Raw genomic sequence first — 19,011 nt, forward strand, 5'->3', positions numbered from 1 at the left:
CAACGCTGTCAACGGCCAAGTTCTCATTTTACACCTGTGTACGGTGAGAAAATCTGAGTAAAGAGCATTTTCCAAGGACTGAACTATAAGCCGAGAGAGGCTCGAACCCAGGATCTTCCGATCCGAAACCGAGTGTCATTGCACAATATTACATAGCCATTTTATAGAATAGATACTTTTACAGTCTACAGGTTCTAAAAGTTACGTATTCACATTATCAATTCTGTTGTGATTAGTTCTCGATTGCACCCAGAATCAATCTTTGATTCCCTTGCCTGTGAAGCGAGTGTTCTACCAATTGAGCTAACGGGAAACCCCCCCCCCCCCGCCCCCTTTTTTTTCTATATAGTAGTTTTTACAGTAAAACTTAGGCGGGGTTCCTGTGTTTTCTATCCCCCTATATCTATTTTCCAACATGCTTTCTGTCTTTGTCTTGGAATGAGATTGCTTAGTTTTGTCCAAGTCCTGGCCGGATACCCTCGCTGGGAGGGAAACAGTCGAATGTATAGTTATAGTTTGAAGATATGATTTTTTTATCTTAGAAATCATCTCTCTGTAATACACTCACTGTTTCCTATTTAAACTAATTCCCCTTTTTTCTTGGGTGCTTTAATTGTAATTCTAGAACTTTCTACTATCCCATTTCCTTCATTTTAACTGGCGCTGATATAGATAGAATGCGCTTGGCCAAGGAGTTCACAACATTGCCATCCGGAAGTATAACGGACCAACACACAAACTCTGTGTAACCATGAACTTTTATAGTCTGGTTAATACAGTTTAGTGAGAACAACTCACAAACGCGGATGGCAAAAACAATAACAAAGGCCTGAGTGACGTCAACCGCATACTATCTATTGACAGTATGCGCTTGGCTTAGGAGTTCACAACATTGCCATCCGGAAGTACAACTGTTCAACACACAAAACTATGTGTAACCTTGAACGTTTATAGTCTGGTTTACAGTTTAGTGACAATTACTCATAAACGTGGATGGCAAAAAAAACAACAACAAAAAAACCCCGCAAAAAACCCCCAATAACAAAGATCCGAGTGACGTCGACTTTGAACTAGCTATGAATGTATTGCAAGCGCCGTAAACCCTAAAAAACAAACAAACAAAACAACAAGTCTATAGATAGTATACGCTTGGCTGAGAAGTTCATAACATAGCCATCCGGAAGTATAATGGACTAACACACAAAACTGTGTGTAACCATGAACTTTTATAGTCAAGTTAAAACAGTTTAGTGAGAATTACTGATAAACGCGGATGGCGAAAAACAATAACAAAGACCTGAGTGACGTCATCTAAGAACTATCTGTAGCTTCCAGTCGCTTTGTGTTCATTGACATTGGCAGTTCGACAACATTCCTGATGAATAATTACTGAATCCAATGCTATTACCGTCCATCCAGTCTATTGATCCTGGCCTTCTCCAAAATCGTCATTGTCATCAACTATAGATACAACGAAGTTGACGTCACTCAGGTCGTTGTTATTGTTTTTTTTGCTATCCACGTTTATGAATAACTTCCACAAAACTGTATTAACCAGACTTTGAACGATTAAGATTAGACAGAGAATCGTGTGTTGGTCCGTTATGGCAATATTGTGAGTTTCTTAACCAAGCGCAGACTATCGATACAATCGTGTGGGTGAGTGTGTGTGTGTGTGTGTGTGTGTGTGTGTGTGTGTGCGTGCGCTTGTGTTGGGGGGCGGGGGGGGGGGGGCGGAAGGAGTGACAGAGTTTCTTTATGACCCGAAGCATCAAATGAATATTATATGGAAATGAACTAGATAGCCCTGGATTGGGAACACTGAGTTTAAAAAATAGAAATCAGAAAATGAATAATGGAAATGATTAATCCCCAAGGGGTAAATTTGTCTGTAGGGTCTCTTACGAGAAGAAGACTGGGATAAACCTGGCCTGTGCGTGGCCTTCGTAAAGTTATGGCCTGACACTGACCAAAAAAATGACGTCAAAATGCCAGTCTTTTGTCACAAAAGAAAACAAATCGTGAGTTATATTCAATAGTTCAACCAATGAAATAACTTGTCTCCATGAGCTCTACTAACGACAACTCACTAGGCGGTGCAAAAACCAAATAATGACGTCAAACTCCCAGTCCTTTTGGGTTTCGGTGTCAGGCTATAACTTAACGATGACTACAGCCTTCGTCAGCCGCAGTGCAGCACCGTATTGTGAGCGTAGGCCGAGGTGGCTTGCTCAAGGACACACAGCATGACGGGTAGTCAATCTGGGTACCACTCCGGTGTGAAGCCATATGAAGGTTAATTTGTCGTTTGTCACTCACTTAATAGTTAATTTCTCCTCGTCATGGATGAGAATCAATACAATTTCTCACATTGTGCGGCTGTGTGGTCTGGTGGTATCACACTCGCTTTCTAGCAGGCCAAAGTAATAGAGAACCTGGTAATTTTTCTATTAGTTTCAAACATAATGGAGAAACGATATCAACTATTTGTAATTGTCGAGTGAAACACAACAAGAAACTACTTCTGATTCTTTTGGTGATTGTTTTCTGTGAGAAGAACATTAATTCTTTTCCCGTTTTTAGATACTCTATGACACTCGCTTTCGGATCGGAAGGTACTGGGTTCGAGCCTCGCGCTCGGCGCATAGTTGAGTCCTTGGAAAAGGCTCTTTACTCACATTCTCTCACCATATTTATGTGCAAAATGAGTACCTGGCCGTTAACAGCGTTGTCTCTGTCGGAAAAAAATAATATGTAATATCGTCTAACAGACGCCATGTCTCGTTCTACATGTTACATGTTACTGTTGGTCAGGGACCCTTTGTAAAGCGCTTTGAGCACGTTTAGTGGATATTGCGCTATATAAAAGGTACCTTAAAAGAAAGCTAAAAATCTAAATCCACGTTTAGGCGTCCGATTCCTCACGATATCATACCGTTTCGAGACGGTTTGTCACATATTTTTTACATTGCTAAGGTTGCACTGCAAACTGGGAACTCGTTCATTAATTAATTAATTAATTATTTAATTAATTTCCAACGCAAAGAGCCCAAGGTCCTTGTAACAAAATATAATGGCAGAAAAAAAGAAAGAAAAGAGGGTATCTAACTGAAAATGTCATTATCACATAACATGAAAATGAGGTTTTATTTGTCTATAGCGCAATTTCCACTCGAAGTCTCAAAGCGTTTTACAAAGGTTACCAGGCCTCAAGCAACATTTAGGACTAACATGTAGGACGAGACATGACGCCTGTTAGGCGATATTACAATTTTTATTTCCGACAGAACAACGATGTTAATGGCCAGATATTCATTTTACATCCGAGTACGGTGAGAGAAAGTGAGAGTAAAGAGTCTTTTCCAAGGACTCGACTATGCGCTGAGCGAGGCTGGAATCCATGATCTTCCAACATAAAAAGTTCAAAGCCCTTATAAACAAAATTTCAAGGTAAAAATAATCAAGAAAATTGCGGCTGTGTGGTCTAGTGGTATGACACTCGCTTTCGGATCAGAGGTCCTGGGTTCGAGCCTCCTCGCTCGGTGTATAGTTGAGTCCTTGGATAAGGCTCTTTACTCAAATTCTCTCACCGTACTCAGGTGTAAAATGATACCTGGCCGGTAACAGCGTTGCCTCTGTCGGAAAAAAAAGTTGAAATTTCGTCAAACAAGCGTCATGTCTCGTTCTACATGTTCCCTGTTGCTGTTGGTCGGGGAACCCTTGTAAAGCGCTTTGAGCACATTTAGTGGATACTGCGCTATATAAAAGCTCCCGATATCACACCGTTTTGAGACGATTTGTCACAAATTTTGTACATTGCTCTGCTGAGGTCGCGTTGCAAACTGGGAGAGCGTTCATAATTAATTAATTCATTCATTTCCAACACGAAAAGTTCAAGGCCATTATAACAAAATATCAAGGAAAAAAAATATCAAGAAAAAAGCGGAACTGAAAAGGTCATAACATGAAAATGATATTTTTTATATAGCACAATATCCACTCGAAGTCTCAAAGCGCTTTACAAGGAGTCCCAGGCCAACAACAACAGGTAATATGTAGGACGAGACATGACGCCTGTTAGGCGATAATACATTTTTTTCGGACAGAACAACGCTCATTTTTACATCTGAGTACGGTGAGAGAATGTAAGTGAAGAGCCTTTTCCAATAACTCAACTATGCGCCGACCGAGGCTCAAACCCAGGATCTTCCGATCATAAAGCGAATGTCATACCACAGTAGCACATAGCCGCACATTTTTTGATTTTTTAAAACCTTGATATTTTGTTATAAAGCCGAAAAAAAAATCAACCCTGTAATAAATCGCCTAACAGGCGTCACGTATCGTTCTACATGTTACGTGTTGCTGTTGGTCAGGGACCCTTTGTAAAGCCCTTTGAGCACGTTTAGTGGATATTGCGCTATATATAAGCTCACGTATGAAAAGAACCTAACTCATAAGGCCATTCTCCCATAACATAAAGTCACGATACGGCAAAGTAGAAAAGCTATTTCTGTCATCTCTCATTGCGTTGGCTTCAAATGGAATTTACATATTTTTTCCGTTTTTTCTTTTCTTTAATTTCAATTTTCTGCACTACAAAAAAATCGATTTCAATAAAGGAAGGAAATGGAAACATTGCATTAAGCCAACCTTGATGTTTTAATGGTAAAATGGTAAAGACTAAATGGTAAATGGTAAATTGTACATTGTAAATGGTAAAATAACAAACTGTATCAACTCTGCTCTCCTGGTTTCTAAATCGTGAAACTTGACAGTAGAAAGGACTCCATGTAAATCGCTTTGGGCACATTTAGTGGATATTGCGCTTTACAAAAAAGCTCAATTTTTAAATCGAGACACTTGACAGTAGCAATTGCTCGCTACCCTTTGGATAGCAATTTGGTCAAAATCTCTATCTGTTTGCCCCCCCCCCCATCGCCCCTCTTGATTTTTTGTTTAATCAACGAATTCCCAATTTGCAGTACGATTGTAAAGTACTTCCGACAGTTCTAAGAGAACTAGATACCCAATCACTGCTACGTGAACAGTGAGAGTGAGTATAGAACAGTGAGAGTGAGTATAGAGTTCGACTGCACCTGGATTCGACACCAAATCCTTTACTCGTGAAGCGTCAGCCATACTAGCTGACCTCCTATAAAATGCTTGAACTTTTATATAGCGCAATATCCACTACATGTGCTCAAAGCGCTTTATAAGGCGTCAATCACCAACAGCAACACGTAACATGTAGAACGAGACATGACGCCTGTTAGGCGATATTACAATTTTATTTTGTCTGACAGATACAACGCTGTTAACCACCAGGTACTCATTTTACACATGAGTACGATGAGAGAATGTGAGTAAACAGTCTTTTCCAAGGACTCAACTATGAGTCGACACTCGCTTTCGGATCCGAATGTCCTGGGTTCAAGCCTCGCTCGGCGCATAGTTCAGTCCTTGGAAAAGAATTGTTACTCACATTCCCTCAGCGTACTCATGTGTAAAATGAGTACCTGGCCTTTAACAGCGACACGTCTCGTTCTATATGTCACGTGTTGCTGTTGGTCAGGGACCCTCTGTAAAGCTCTTTGAGCACGTTTGGTGGATATTGCGCTTTCTATATAAAAGCTCAAGTTGTTTTTTATATTACCGTGGGCCACAAATGTCAAATTGCTCAATTAAACACGTGACCGTTTCCTAGCAACCACAGACTCTATTAACCAGTTTACGGCCAAACTCCAGAAATTAAATACGCGTATTTAAAATTTTTGCCATAAAACTCGTCCTTCAAATATCATTCGATTTATATGACTATCATCTTAGCAAACACTCTCAAACCTGGGGCCCAGTGAGGTCCCATGTTTGAGCGATTTTTGCCAAGATGAAGATCAATTAAATCAATCGATATTTGAAGGACCAGTTTTCTGGCCACATTTTTAATTACGTGTCTTTCTGGAGTATGGCCGTAAACTGTTTAACTGAGCAATCAATTATAATCGATAGACAATGGACACAGTTTGATCTAGGATCTTTTGTTCTTGATATTGGCGGATTATCGATTTCAGCATATCGATTTATTTCAGGTGGAATGGGATCGGGAACTGTCATGGGAACAAATCGATAAAACGTAGGACTCTCTTGTTTGTAATTGGTATCGGTCGATATTTGGTATTCGATGCTAGGGATTGTGGTTAGGGTTGGGACTGAGGTCCAAAGATGGAGGGATGTTAAGACATTGTGATGGGTGGATAGGTGGATGGCGGATAAACAGGTAGATTGATGGGTGGATAGGTGGATGGTGGATAAACAGGTAGATTGATGGGTGAATAGATAGTAGGGTAGATGGATGTATAGATAGATGGATAGATAGATGGATTGGCGTATGGATAGATGGATGGGTAGGTAGATGGATAGATGGATATATGGTAGGCTAGATTGATGGATAGATAGGGGGATAGATGAATGCATTCGGCATGTGGATAGATAGATGGATAGGGAGGTGGATAGATGGATTGACATGTGGATATATGGATTGACAGGTGGATAGACGGATGGATAGATGGATTGGCAGGTGGATATAAGGATGGATGAAGAGGTGGATAGATGGATTGACAGAGAGGTGGATAGATGGATTGGCAGGTGGATTAAAGGATGGATGGTGAGGTGGATAGTTGTATTAACTTGTTGATCGATGGATGGATAGATGGCTGGAAATATTATGCATGTATAGATAGGTGGATAGATGGATGGATTGACATATAGATAGATGGATGGGTAGATAGATGGATAGATGGATTGACGGGTGGAGAGATGGATGGATAGGTAGGTGGATAATGGTTGAATAGGTGGGTATATAAATAGATTCAATATAGGTGGATAGATGGATGGATAGATGGATGGATAGAAAGGTGGATGGGAGGATGGATCAATTTGTAGATAAATGGATGGATGGACAGATAGGTAGATGTGAAAATGGATAGATAGCTAAATAGATGGATATTTAGTATGGTAGACAAAAAGATATAAAGGTGGGAAAATAAATAGATATAAATAATGTTAGGTGTATATAGACATATAAAATAAGTAGATATGTTTATTTGTTCTTAGTTTTTTTCCAAATAACTTGGTAATTTAATTACTTTTGAGGCGAGCGTCATACAAACATCGTTTTTTGCATAACCTCATTTACACGAGTTACGCATGCCCATGTCATTTCCGTCATGGCCGTCATTTCCGTTTGTATCGTCATTAAGAGTTACTTACCATCAAACACAATGACTTCGTTAACGCAACTTCCGTTTCCAGCTTGAGTCATGTTGACGTCATCAAATCGTAATCGCAGGATGTGAGCATCTCGATAGGCCGTGAAGAGCCAGCTACACGATTGTCTGGGAAGATGAAAAGTTTCAGTATAAAATGATTCTTCAGCGAGAAATCAATAGGTAATATACCGTTTATTCAAATAAAAATCTTTTGTTTTTAAACGGTTATGTGCGGCCATGTGGTCTTGCGGTATGGCACTCGATTTCGGATTGAAAGGTCCTGGATTCGAGCCTCGCTTGACGCATAGTTGAGGCCGTGGAAAAGGCTCTTTACTCATATTCTCTCACCGTACTCATGTGTAAAATGAGTACCTTGCCGTTAACAGCGTTGTCTTTGTTCGAAAAAAATATAATATCACCTAACATGCATCATGTCCCGTCCTACATGTTAAGCTTTTGCTATTGGTCCTTGTAAAGCAATTTGAGCACGTTTAGTGGATATTGCTCTATATAAAAAACCCCCTCAATTTTCAAGGAGACAATATAAATATAGAAGGAACGAAAATGACGTCATCCAGCTCTTTGTTACTGTTTATAAACCCGCCTTATTGTGAGTAGTTCTCACTAAATTGTATCAATCAGACTATAAACGTTTAAGGTTACACACAATTGTGTGTCTTGTTATATTGTATCCGGCTGGCAGATGTTGTGAATATTTTAGACTAAATGCATAGCGTTACTAAAATTCTTGAATATTGCGTTTGAAATTTTGAAGTTCTCAATTAGACACAAAAGTATGATATAAAAAATAAAAACTGGTTCCAATCTCCTTGAAAGTGTGAAACCAGTCCTCTGGAGTTATTAATAATATAATAATAAAGAACCGAATAAGGACAACTTCGTTCCCTCTATACTGTATGGACGAAGACTACGACCAGGCTATGAGTTGACAGATACTATACATTGGTCCGGGGTTGTTTGGGGAATACTGGTCTACATGAATTGTTTTGGATAACCGATGGATATGGTAATCCAATAATAATAATAATAATAATAATAATAATAATAATAATAATAATAATAATAATAATAATAATAATAATAATAATAATAATAATAATAATAATAATAATAATAATAATAATAATAATAATAATAATAATAATAATAAACAATAATAATAATAATAATAATAATAATAATAATCATAATAATAATAATAATAATAATAATAATAATAATAATAATAATAATAATAGTAATAATAATAGTAATAATAATAATAATAATAATAATAATAATAATAATAATAATAATAATATAATGATAATATAATAATAAAAATAATAATAATAATAATAATAATAAAATAATAATAATAATAATAATAATAATAAATAATATAATAATAATAATAATAATAATAATAAATAAATAATAATAATAATAATAATAATAATAATAATAATAATAATAATAATAATAATAATAATAATAATAATAATAATAATAATAATAATAATAATAATAATAATGATAATAATAACCCAAATTGCCAGAGTTCACACCAACCCCCCAACCCACACTGAATGTACCACTTCTATACCCGATCGGTCATAGATCATAATAATAAATAGTAAATGCCGTTTTTTTCATTCATTGAACGTCAGAATACTCCCCTTTGTATCGTTGTTGTCGTGTTTGATAGTTTGATGCCAAACGACTATTGCCATGGCAACGAGCATCGGAGCCCGGATGTTAGATGAATGTGTTAGCGACCGTGCCTTGGGCTAATCGATCTGCCTCATTAGAACGCTTAGCGACTGGTTTTTATGTCTTTAGAGTTGGAGATCGGGTGCGGTGATATAATTCTATCTACCGTGCTATGAGTAGATTGAATTTCATAACGATTAGAAAACCTGTTGATATTATCCCCGATTCTGACAGCCAGATCAATCATGTAAAAACATTTAACACTTTGTTTAACATTATACGTTTATTTAAAAAAATAATTAAAAACATAAAATAAAAAAAAATAAAAAATAAATTGAGCTTTATATAAAGCAAAATACAGTAAATGTCCTCAAAGCGCTTTACAAGGGGTCTTAACATGTAGAACGGGACATGACGCCTGTTAGGCGATAATATAATTTTTTCGGACAGAGACAAAGCTGTTAACGGCCGGGTACTCATTTTACACCTGATTACGATGAGTGAATGTGAGTAAAGAGCCTTTTCCAAAGACTAAACTATGCGCCGAGCCCAGGACCTTCCGATCCGAAAACGAGTGTCATACCACAAGACCACATAGCCGCAAATAAAACAAACGTTTTTAGTCTGTCAGAGCCTACTTTAGTCTCATGGAGCTTGATTTACCCAGTTTATATATCGTGAAAGATAATTTGTCACATCGCCCTAAAATAGGCGTCGTGCCAAGTCCTTAATGTTAAGTGTTGCTATTGGCTTGGTGCCCCTTGTAAAGCGCTTTGAGCACATTTAGTGGATATCTCGCTGAATAGTTTATTTTTTGTAAAATTCTACTTTTCCAATGGTTTTACGTCTTGAGAGAGCGGATATAATTCTGTCAATGCAAATGACTAAAGAGGTTTAATTTCATTTTCGTTAGAAACCAATTCTGATCGTTAGACCAATTATGTACGATAATAATAATAATAATAATAATAATAATAATAATAATAATAATAATAATAATAATAATAATAATGATAATAAATAATAATAATAATAATAATAATAATAATAATAATAATAATAATAATAATAATAATAATAATAATAATAATAATAATAATAATAATAACAATAATAATAATAATAATAATAATAATAATAATAATAATAATAATAATAATAATAATAATAATAATAATAATAATAATAATAAAAATTTAACAAAACACTTCGTAACATTATATGTTTATAAAAAATAAAGAATAAATTAAAAAAAATTAAAATAAAACAACAACAAAAAAAATATTTAAAAAACAAAAACCCCTAACAATTTTTTCTCTTTCAAAGCCTTACTTCAGTCTCATGAAACCTGATTTCAACCAGTTTCTATAGCGTAACAATGGACATTGCCTGCTACCCTTTGGATTTGAGGCTAGTTTATTGTAGCCAAGTTAAGTGGATATTGCTCTATATAAACATTCAAGTAAATAAAAAATTGAACTCCGCGCATTAACTCTCCCTTACCGACCATTCTTTCAGTATTTTCCCAAAATGACAGGCTATCCCAGCAGAAAAATTGATTTTTAAAACTCAGACAAGCTCTCTTAAAACAACTATATGTTCTTACTAATTAAACAAAGATCATTGTGATATAAAAAATAAAAGGAAATAAGGAAAATGTATATTGTGTCGTAACAAATGTGACGATTTTGCTGTAGGTGGTAAGGAGAGGGTTAAGAGTTAAAAACCACTTACGTTGCCCCTCTCTTGTCTGTAAAGTAGAATTCATAAGCTGCATTGTAGGCCAGTTGTTTGACTGGAGGCTTGGAGTCACAGGTTATGGAATCTGTAGGAAATAAATAGATAGTTATTGGTAATTAGGTTGGAATCTGTATGCAAGGGGTGTGAAAATAAATATATAGTTATTGGTAATATGGTTGGTATCTGTATGCAGGGGGTGTGGAAATAAATATATAGTTATTGGTAATATGGTTGGTGTCTGTATGCAGGGTGTGTGAAAATAAATAGATAGTTATTGGTAAGTTGGTTGGTATCTGTATGCAGGGGGTGTGGAAATAAATAGATAGTTATTGGTAAGTTGGTTGGTGTCTGTATGCAAGGGGTGTGGAAATAAATAGATCGTTATTGGTAATTTGATTGGTGTCTGTATGCAAGGAGTGTGGAAATAAATAGATCGTTAGTGGTAATTTGGTTGGTATCTGTATGCAAGGGGTGTGGAAATAAATAGATTGTTATTGGTTATTTGCTTGGTATCTGTATGCAGGGGGTGTGGAAATAAATAGATTGTTATTGGTTATTTGGTTGGTGTCTGTATGGAGGGGGTGTGGATATAAATAGATCGTTATTGGTTATTTGGTTGGTGTCTGTATGCAGGGTGTGTGGAAATAAATAGATCGTTATTGGTTATTTGGTTGGTATCTGTATGCAGGGTGTGTGGAAATAAATAGATTCTTATTGGTTATTTGGTTGGTGTCTGTATGCAGGGTGTGTGGAAATAAATAGATCGTTATTGGTTATTTGGTTGGTATCTGTATGCAGGGCTTGTGGAAATAAATAGATTGTTATTGGTCATTTGGTTGGTATCTGTATGCAGGGGTGTGTGGAAATAAATAGATTGTTACTGGTTATTTGGTTGGTGTCTGTATGCAGGGGGTGTGGATATAAATAGATTGTTATTGGTCATTTGGTTGGTATCTGTATGCAGGGGTGTGTGGAAATAAATAGATTGTTATTGGTATTATGGTTGGTGTCTGTATGCAGGGGGTGTGGAAATAAATATATTGTTATTGGTTATCTGGTTGGTATATGTATGCAGGGGGTGTGGATATAAATAGATTGTTATTGGTTATTTGTTTGGTATCTGTATGCAGGGGGTGTGGATATAAATAGATTGTTATTGGTTATCTGGTTGGTATCTGTATGCAGGTGGTGTGGAATAAAAATATGGTTATTGGTAATATTGATGAGAGAGAGAGAGAGAGAGAGAGAGAGAGAGAGAGAGAGAGAGAGAGAGAGAGAGAGAGAACGTTTGTAAATTTAAAAAAAACTTACATGCAACGTCCAGTACAAACGATAACAGGAACATTTGAATGACTAAAATGTATCCAATCCATGCCATCTTGATTCATCTAGGCAAATCGAATCTTTCCTTTACAAAATTTTCACTTTAACATCTTTAAAACACAACATAGGCCTCTACTTAAGGGTATTCATTTTCCTCCTCAGTGAAAAGAAGTATATTTAAGTTAGAGACATATTTAGCATTACACAGAGAGGGTTATCTCCAGTTCCTGGTCTTTAATCGTATAATTTATTTTCTTTCACACACAGAAAAAAATATTGGGCATGACGCTGTACTGAGTTATTTAACACATGACTGTACAGAATAGAAATTCAAATTATACTCTATAGATAGAGTGAAGATGACGTCACTAAGGGTTTTGTAATTGTTTTTTGTCATCCACGTTTATGAGTAAAATTATCACTAAACTGTATTAAACAGACTATAAACGACCAAGATTATACATAGTTTTGTGTGTTGGTCCGTTATATTTCCAGATGACAATTTTGTGAGTTTCTTAGCAAAGCGCACAGCATCTATTGAGCATGACAGTAGCATTCATATACCCAGAACCTAACCGTAGCCATCGTAAACATAGCCTGACACTGACTAAAAAATGACGTCAAAAGACAAGCCTTTGGCCGCAAAAGAAAACAAATCGTGAGTTGTATTCAATAGTTCAACCAATCGAATCACTTGTTTTCCTGTACTAGACAACTCACTAAACAAACCCAAAAAATGACGTCAAACTATAAGTCATAGAGAGTTCTAGTGTCAGGCTATAACTTAACGATGGCTACGGGTCTAGTGTCAGGCTATAAGTTAACGATGGCTACGGTTCTAGTGCATGGATATAAGTTAACAATGGCTACTGTTCTGGTGTCAGGCTATAACTTAACGATGGCTACGGGTCTAGTGTCAGGCTATAACTTAACGATGGCTACGGGTCTAGTGTCAGGCTATAACTTAACGATGGCTACGGTTCTAGTGTCAGGCTATAACTTAACGATGGCTACGGTTCTAGTGTCAGGCTATAACTTAACGATGGCTACGGGTCTAGTGTCAGGCTATAACTTAACGATGGCTACGGTTCTAGTGTCAGGCTATAAGTTAACGATGGCTATGGTTCTAGTGTCAGGCTATAAGTTAACGATGGCTACGGTTCTAGTGCCTGGATATAAGTTAACAATGGCTACGGTTCTGGTGTCAGGCTATAACTTAACGATGGCTACGGGTCTAGTGTCAGGCTATAACTTAACGATGGCTACGGGTCTAGTGTCAGGCTATAACTTAACGATGGCTACGGTTCTAGTGTCAGGCTATAACTTAACGATGGCTACGGTTCTAGTGTCAGGCTATAACTTAACGATGGCTACGGTTCTAGTGTCAGGGTATAACTTAACGATGGCTACGGTTCTAGTGTCAGGGTATAACTTAACGATGGCTACGGTTCTGGTGTCAGGCTATAACTTAACGATGGCTACGGGTCTAGTGTCAGGCTATAACTTAACGATGGCTACGGTTCTAGTGTCAGGCTATAACTTAACGATGGCTACGGTTCTAGTGTCAGGCTATAAGTTAACGATGGCTACGGTTCTAGTGCCTGGATATAAGTTAACAATGGCTACGGTTCTAGTGTCAGGCTATAAGGTAACGATGGCTACGTCATGACGCTGTGCTGAATTATGTAACACACCACTTCTTTCGGAACACACGTCAACGTTAAACCTTTAGTTCGTTTCAGAATGGGGATAATCTATATTACTTTTCCATGAACTGGATTGCAAAGTGTGCTCAAAATGATCAACACTGTGTGCAAAGCTCGTATGTAGACTTCAGGAGTTTTATCCGCCGATCGTGAAAATCGGGACTTTACAGTTTTGATACGCCGATCGTGAAAATCGGGATTTCAGTCAAACCAAGGGTACATAATATCAATAAAAACAGACATCAAGAACTTATTATAATAAGTCCAGACAAACAAGGAGAAATAACGAACAGAAACAAGAATTACTATAGTTTACATGCCAACCGCTTTCCTTATCTCTTCATCTGCACGTATTTATTGATTTTTGACACATTCGGCAAGCCGCACGTTGATTAAACCCTCGCAATTCCGTCAAGAATAGTTAATAATAATTCTTGACAATCAAGAAGAAATGACGAATATAAACAGGAATTGCTATGGCGTACATGCCAACCGCTTCCCTTATCTCTTCATCTGCACGTATTTATTGATGTTTTTTATCATCATCATCATTACCTTTTCACCCTGGGTCAGGGCAGCATAACTCAGCGGTATGGTCTTTGCTTCGTACCCGAATGGTACCGGGTTCAATCACCCGCCGCTGCGCTGTGTGGCCCTGAGCAAGTCACCTCACCCTAGCTCAATTTGCGGCGCTGCACGGCTGCTGTTACCCGGGTTGTTCCAGTCATCCCTTGGAATAGACCCTAAAGACAAATTTCCCCTATGGGATGAATAAAAGGAATTAGTCTATTATTTTTTTAGTGTAATGTTATAGGGCATAGGCAGTTTCCATCCCTCTCTATCTTGAGTTACTTTTTTATCGTCTTCCATGTTCTATCACTTCTCTGTATATCATATTCTTCAACTCATCTCCACCGGATCAACAGAGTCCTTTCGGTTTTGTCTGTTGTCCTTCATAAATTCTGTAATTGCAGAAACTCTTCGGCTGCCCAAACTAAAATAAAAGAAGGATCTGATTTGTCCGCCTGTGTTTCTGTAACAATTTAAGTTTTACGGAAGGTGTGTGGACCCTTCGACAACCCCCAACCTGGAGGACCGAGTGACTAAAAAAGGGGGAGTTACACCGTAGTCATCGTAAAGTTATAGCCTGACACTGAACAAAAACTCGTCAAAATGCCAGTCTTTTGCCACAAAAGAAAAAATATCGTGAGTTGTATTCAATAGTGAAAATAAAAATAAAATAAAATGAAGTAACGTGTTTCCTTAAGCTCTACTAACTGCAACTCACTAGACGCTGCACAAGCCTAAAAAATGATGTCAAACTGCCAGTCCAAGAGGGTTCTAGTGTCAGGCTCAAGATAGTATGCGCTTGGCTAAGAAGCTCATAACATTGTCATCCGGACCAATACACAAAACTATGTGTATCCATGAACGTTTATAGTCAGGTTAATACAATTCAGTGAGCATTACTCATAAACGCGGATGGCAAAAATCAATAACAAAGACCTGAGTGACGTCATCTTCGAACTATCTATAGATAGTCTGCGCTTGACTGAGAAGCTCACAACATTGCCATCCGGAAGTATAACGGATCAACACACAAAACTATGTGTAACCGTAAACGTTTATAGTCTGGTTAAAACAGTTTAATGAGAATTACTCCTAAACGCGGATGGCAAAAAACAATAACAAATACCCGAGTGACGTCAACTTCGAACTATCTATATGTTAACGATGGCTACGGTATCACACCTTTATCCTCCTTTTACGCCCTGGCTAAAAACAATAACAAAGAACAGAGGGACGTTAATTTCGTTCCTTCCATTGATTTTTGACGACAATGCTTAAGCAAACGACAGACAAATTAAACCCTCACTATGACGCCAAGGACACTTTGTGTCGGTCCAGACACGCGAGAAGAAATAAATAAGGAACAGCAACATCGACTCTGGTCCACAAGTCAAATCGTTTTCCTTATCTTTTCATCTTTGTATAGATAGATCAAAGTTGACGTCATTCCGGTCTATGTTATTGTTTTTTGCCATCCGCGTTTGTGAGTAATTCCCACTAAACAAAATTAACCTGACTATAAACGTTCATGGTTACACACAGTTTTGTGTGTTGGTCCGTTATACTTCCGGATGACAATGTTGTGAACTCCTAAGCCAAGCGCATACTATCTATAGACAGTGTGCGCTTGGCTAAGAAATTCACAACATTGCAAAGGACGGACCAACACACAAAACGAGGTGTAACCTTAAAACGTTTATAGTCTGGTTAATACAATTTAGTGATAATTACTGCTCACAAACATGGATGGCAAAAACAAAAACAAAAACAAAACAAAAACCAATAATAAAGGCCCGAGTAACGTCATGTTCATTCTATCTATTATCAAATGATTTCTGACAACAATACGTTGGCCTGCCATGCCATACACGCAGATGAAACGGTCACCCGTTGATTTTCTATCGTCATAATGTACTCACGTTACGGTCGAATGTTTAACCCTCTCCATACCAGCCATTTTCAGAATTTTCCCCCAAAACTTCACACCCACCCAACACAAAAACAGACATTTCTGACTCAAACAGAAAAGCAACAAGCACATTCTATACAAAATATTGTTTGGCAAAATGAACTCTATTACAGAATGTCAAGTTTTTATAGCTATAGCAAAAAGAAATGAAATCAGGATGAGAAAAGTGACGGTTGCATCGTAGCAAATGTGACGATTTTCCAATAGGTGGTAAGGAGAGGTTTAAACAACTTCTTTTATTATCAATATTGATATTATTATTATTATTATTATTATTATTATTATTATTATTATTATTATTATTATTATTATTATTATTATAACCTTTTCATTAAGAAAGACGCTCGCCAACACTTATACAATTAAAACGTTTACACAACATATCTAGATAAATATTATCCCATAATTCAAAGAATATCACAATCAATAACTCGTTAGCTTAATCCACACTAATTCTCCTTCTCGCCTCTCATCTCCATCATCTGTGTGACGAGTGACGAGGGAAAAGGGGAGAGAAGTGACAAGCGGCATGCCGTGTCTGTCGTGGAGAGTGAGCGAATCATGATGTCTTCTTACTGCCATAGCCTCTGGTGCTGATGTTTCCTATAGTTTGTATAACGCTAGCTTGCCAGATATTTTACATCGAGATGCTAAATTAATTAATTAATTAATTTTCAAGTCTAGACTTTAGTATGCCCGAAATGGCTAAATTTATTGCGGGTCGGGGTTTAGTGGTAATACCCTCGCATTCGGACTGGAAGATCCAGGGTTTGAGTCCCCGCTGTTGTTGATGTATGTATGTGTGTGTGTGTGTGTGTGTGTGTGTGTGTGTGGCCGGGGGGGGGGGGCAAAGTTGTTTCCTCAAAAAGACTTACTTATTTAAGCTCTTAACCCCAGTCGAACAATAGGACATCAATGATGTTTCGACATTTAACTCTTCCTTGGACTGTCTTCTCCACTTGTTTCCATCCCATAACCCCAGTCAGAGCATCGGCCATCAATGATGCGTCGCCATTACACTCTTTCCTGGGCTGTCTTCTCCACCTGGTTCCCTTCAAGGTTACACATAGTTTCGTGTGTTGGTCCTTTATATTTCCGGATGGCAATGTTGTGAGTTTCTTAGCCAATCGCACGGCATCTATACCATCGAATACTATTTCACTCAAAATCCCAACAAAGCATTAAAAATAAAAGAAAATATTACTGATTATTTTGGCAATACAGCACAGACAACAAAATGCCAACCTGGCAACATTCATCGACTCTCATTTCTAATGAAGTGATCTGGAACCGTTTTCCTATCCGCAAACATCGGAATAAAGAATCGGGAAACGCGATGTATCGATTATCCCGGACGAATCGATAATCTCTTGACATCGGTCAAACACAACGCAGTCAAAAATATCGATAAATCATTATGGCCAGTAATCATCATAACACTTGTGCCCATCAGTTAGTATACACTGTATTTTGTTTGCCTCTCTTCTTCTTCTTCTTCTTCTTCTTCTTCTTCTTCTTATTATTATTATTATTATTATTATTATTATTATTATTATTATTATTATCATTCGTGTATATATTTTATGTGTGCTCTTCGTAAGTGAATAACTTGTATAAAACTATAGCTAAAAATATATTATACAATAGTTTACATTAGTTTATAAAACATAATATTATTTGAATTTATATTAAATAAGTATATATGCTGTCTGTAATCTCCCGTCAATCTCCTGCCTCACATCATAACCATATTTGTAATTCCTAAATTATAAAATATAAGGGATACAACCCCTTAAAATTCTCCAAACAGCTGTCAGTTGACGTTGATTGAAAAATGTAAAAAATATAATTATTGCGATTATCATGGAGTAATAATCCGATTTCTCCTCAGCAACACAAAGATACAACCAAGGATATACGGGGCCACAAAACAGACGCAGTTCGAAAGTAACATCGGGACCCCCCAAGGAGATAGTCTGAGCCCGATTCTGTTCACAATATACTTAGAACACGCTCTGAAAGAAGTTCGAAAAGTCATTCCAAAACCAACGACTCATATTGAGAATGCAATCCCTAGAGAAATCGCCTATGCAGATGATGTCGATTTTATTGGATCAACACCAGCAAATATAGACATCATACAAAATACCCTCATGAAATATAACCTCCAAGTCAATGCCAATAAAACCGAATTTACAACAATATCGAGGAACAAAGAGGAATGGAAAAGAACAAAGAAAGTCGGCTCACTAATTGGAGACACCGAGGATGTACAAAGAAGAAAACAGCTATCAAACGCCGCACTCAGTAAACTCACCAATGTATGGATTAGAGGTGACAAAATAAAGAGAAAAACCAAACTGAAACTGTACCGTGCTCTTGTAAAACCGGTACTTCTGTATAACTGCGGCACTTGGGCGTTGACAAAATCCGAAGAAGAACATCTGGATGCCTTCCATCGCACACAGCTAAGAAGGGTACTGGACATCAAATACCCAAAAAATATCTCAAATGAATCACTCTATAAGATCACAAAAGAAAGACCAATCTCCCTTGACATTTTACAACAACGATGGCAACTTTTCGGTCACATACTACGCAGGGACAAAAACATACCAGCAAACCAAGCCATGTCGGAATACTTCCAAAAACACGGGAACCTTTTCAGAGGAAGACCGATCACAACACTCTCTGTGATCCTAAACAAAAACCTCACAACACT

At 37.3% G+C, this 19,011-nt stretch overlaps 1 protein-coding gene across 1 annotated transcript in view; it reads right to left on the bottom strand.

Annotated features, from left to right (window-relative positions):
* Positions 1–16,784, bottom strand: part of LOC144956861 (uncharacterized) — a 30,241-nt gene extending 13,457 nt beyond the window's left edge. Inside the window, exons 1-4 of the mRNA XM_078887643.1 lie at positions 16,756–16,784; positions 12,033–12,357; positions 10,716–10,806; positions 7,270–7,394 (exon numbers count right to left, since the gene is read on the bottom strand). Of these exons, the coding sequence (XP_078743769.1) occupies positions 7,270–7,394; positions 10,716–10,806; positions 12,033–12,099 (283 nt within the window). The 5' untranslated portion in view covers positions 12,100–12,357; positions 16,756–16,784. The remainder of the gene's footprint in view (positions 1–7,269; positions 7,395–10,715; positions 10,807–12,032; positions 12,358–16,755) is intronic.
* Between the last annotated feature and the right edge of the window lie 2,227 nt (positions 16,785–19,011).

Source organism: Berghia stephanieae, chromosome 11 (assembly GCF_034508935.2).
Source record: "Berghia stephanieae isolate SIO BIC M18660-M18661 chromosome 11, UCSD_Bste_1.3, whole genome shotgun sequence".
NCBI classification, from domain to species: Eukaryota; Metazoa; Mollusca; class Gastropoda; order Nudibranchia; family Aeolidiidae; genus Berghia; species Berghia stephanieae.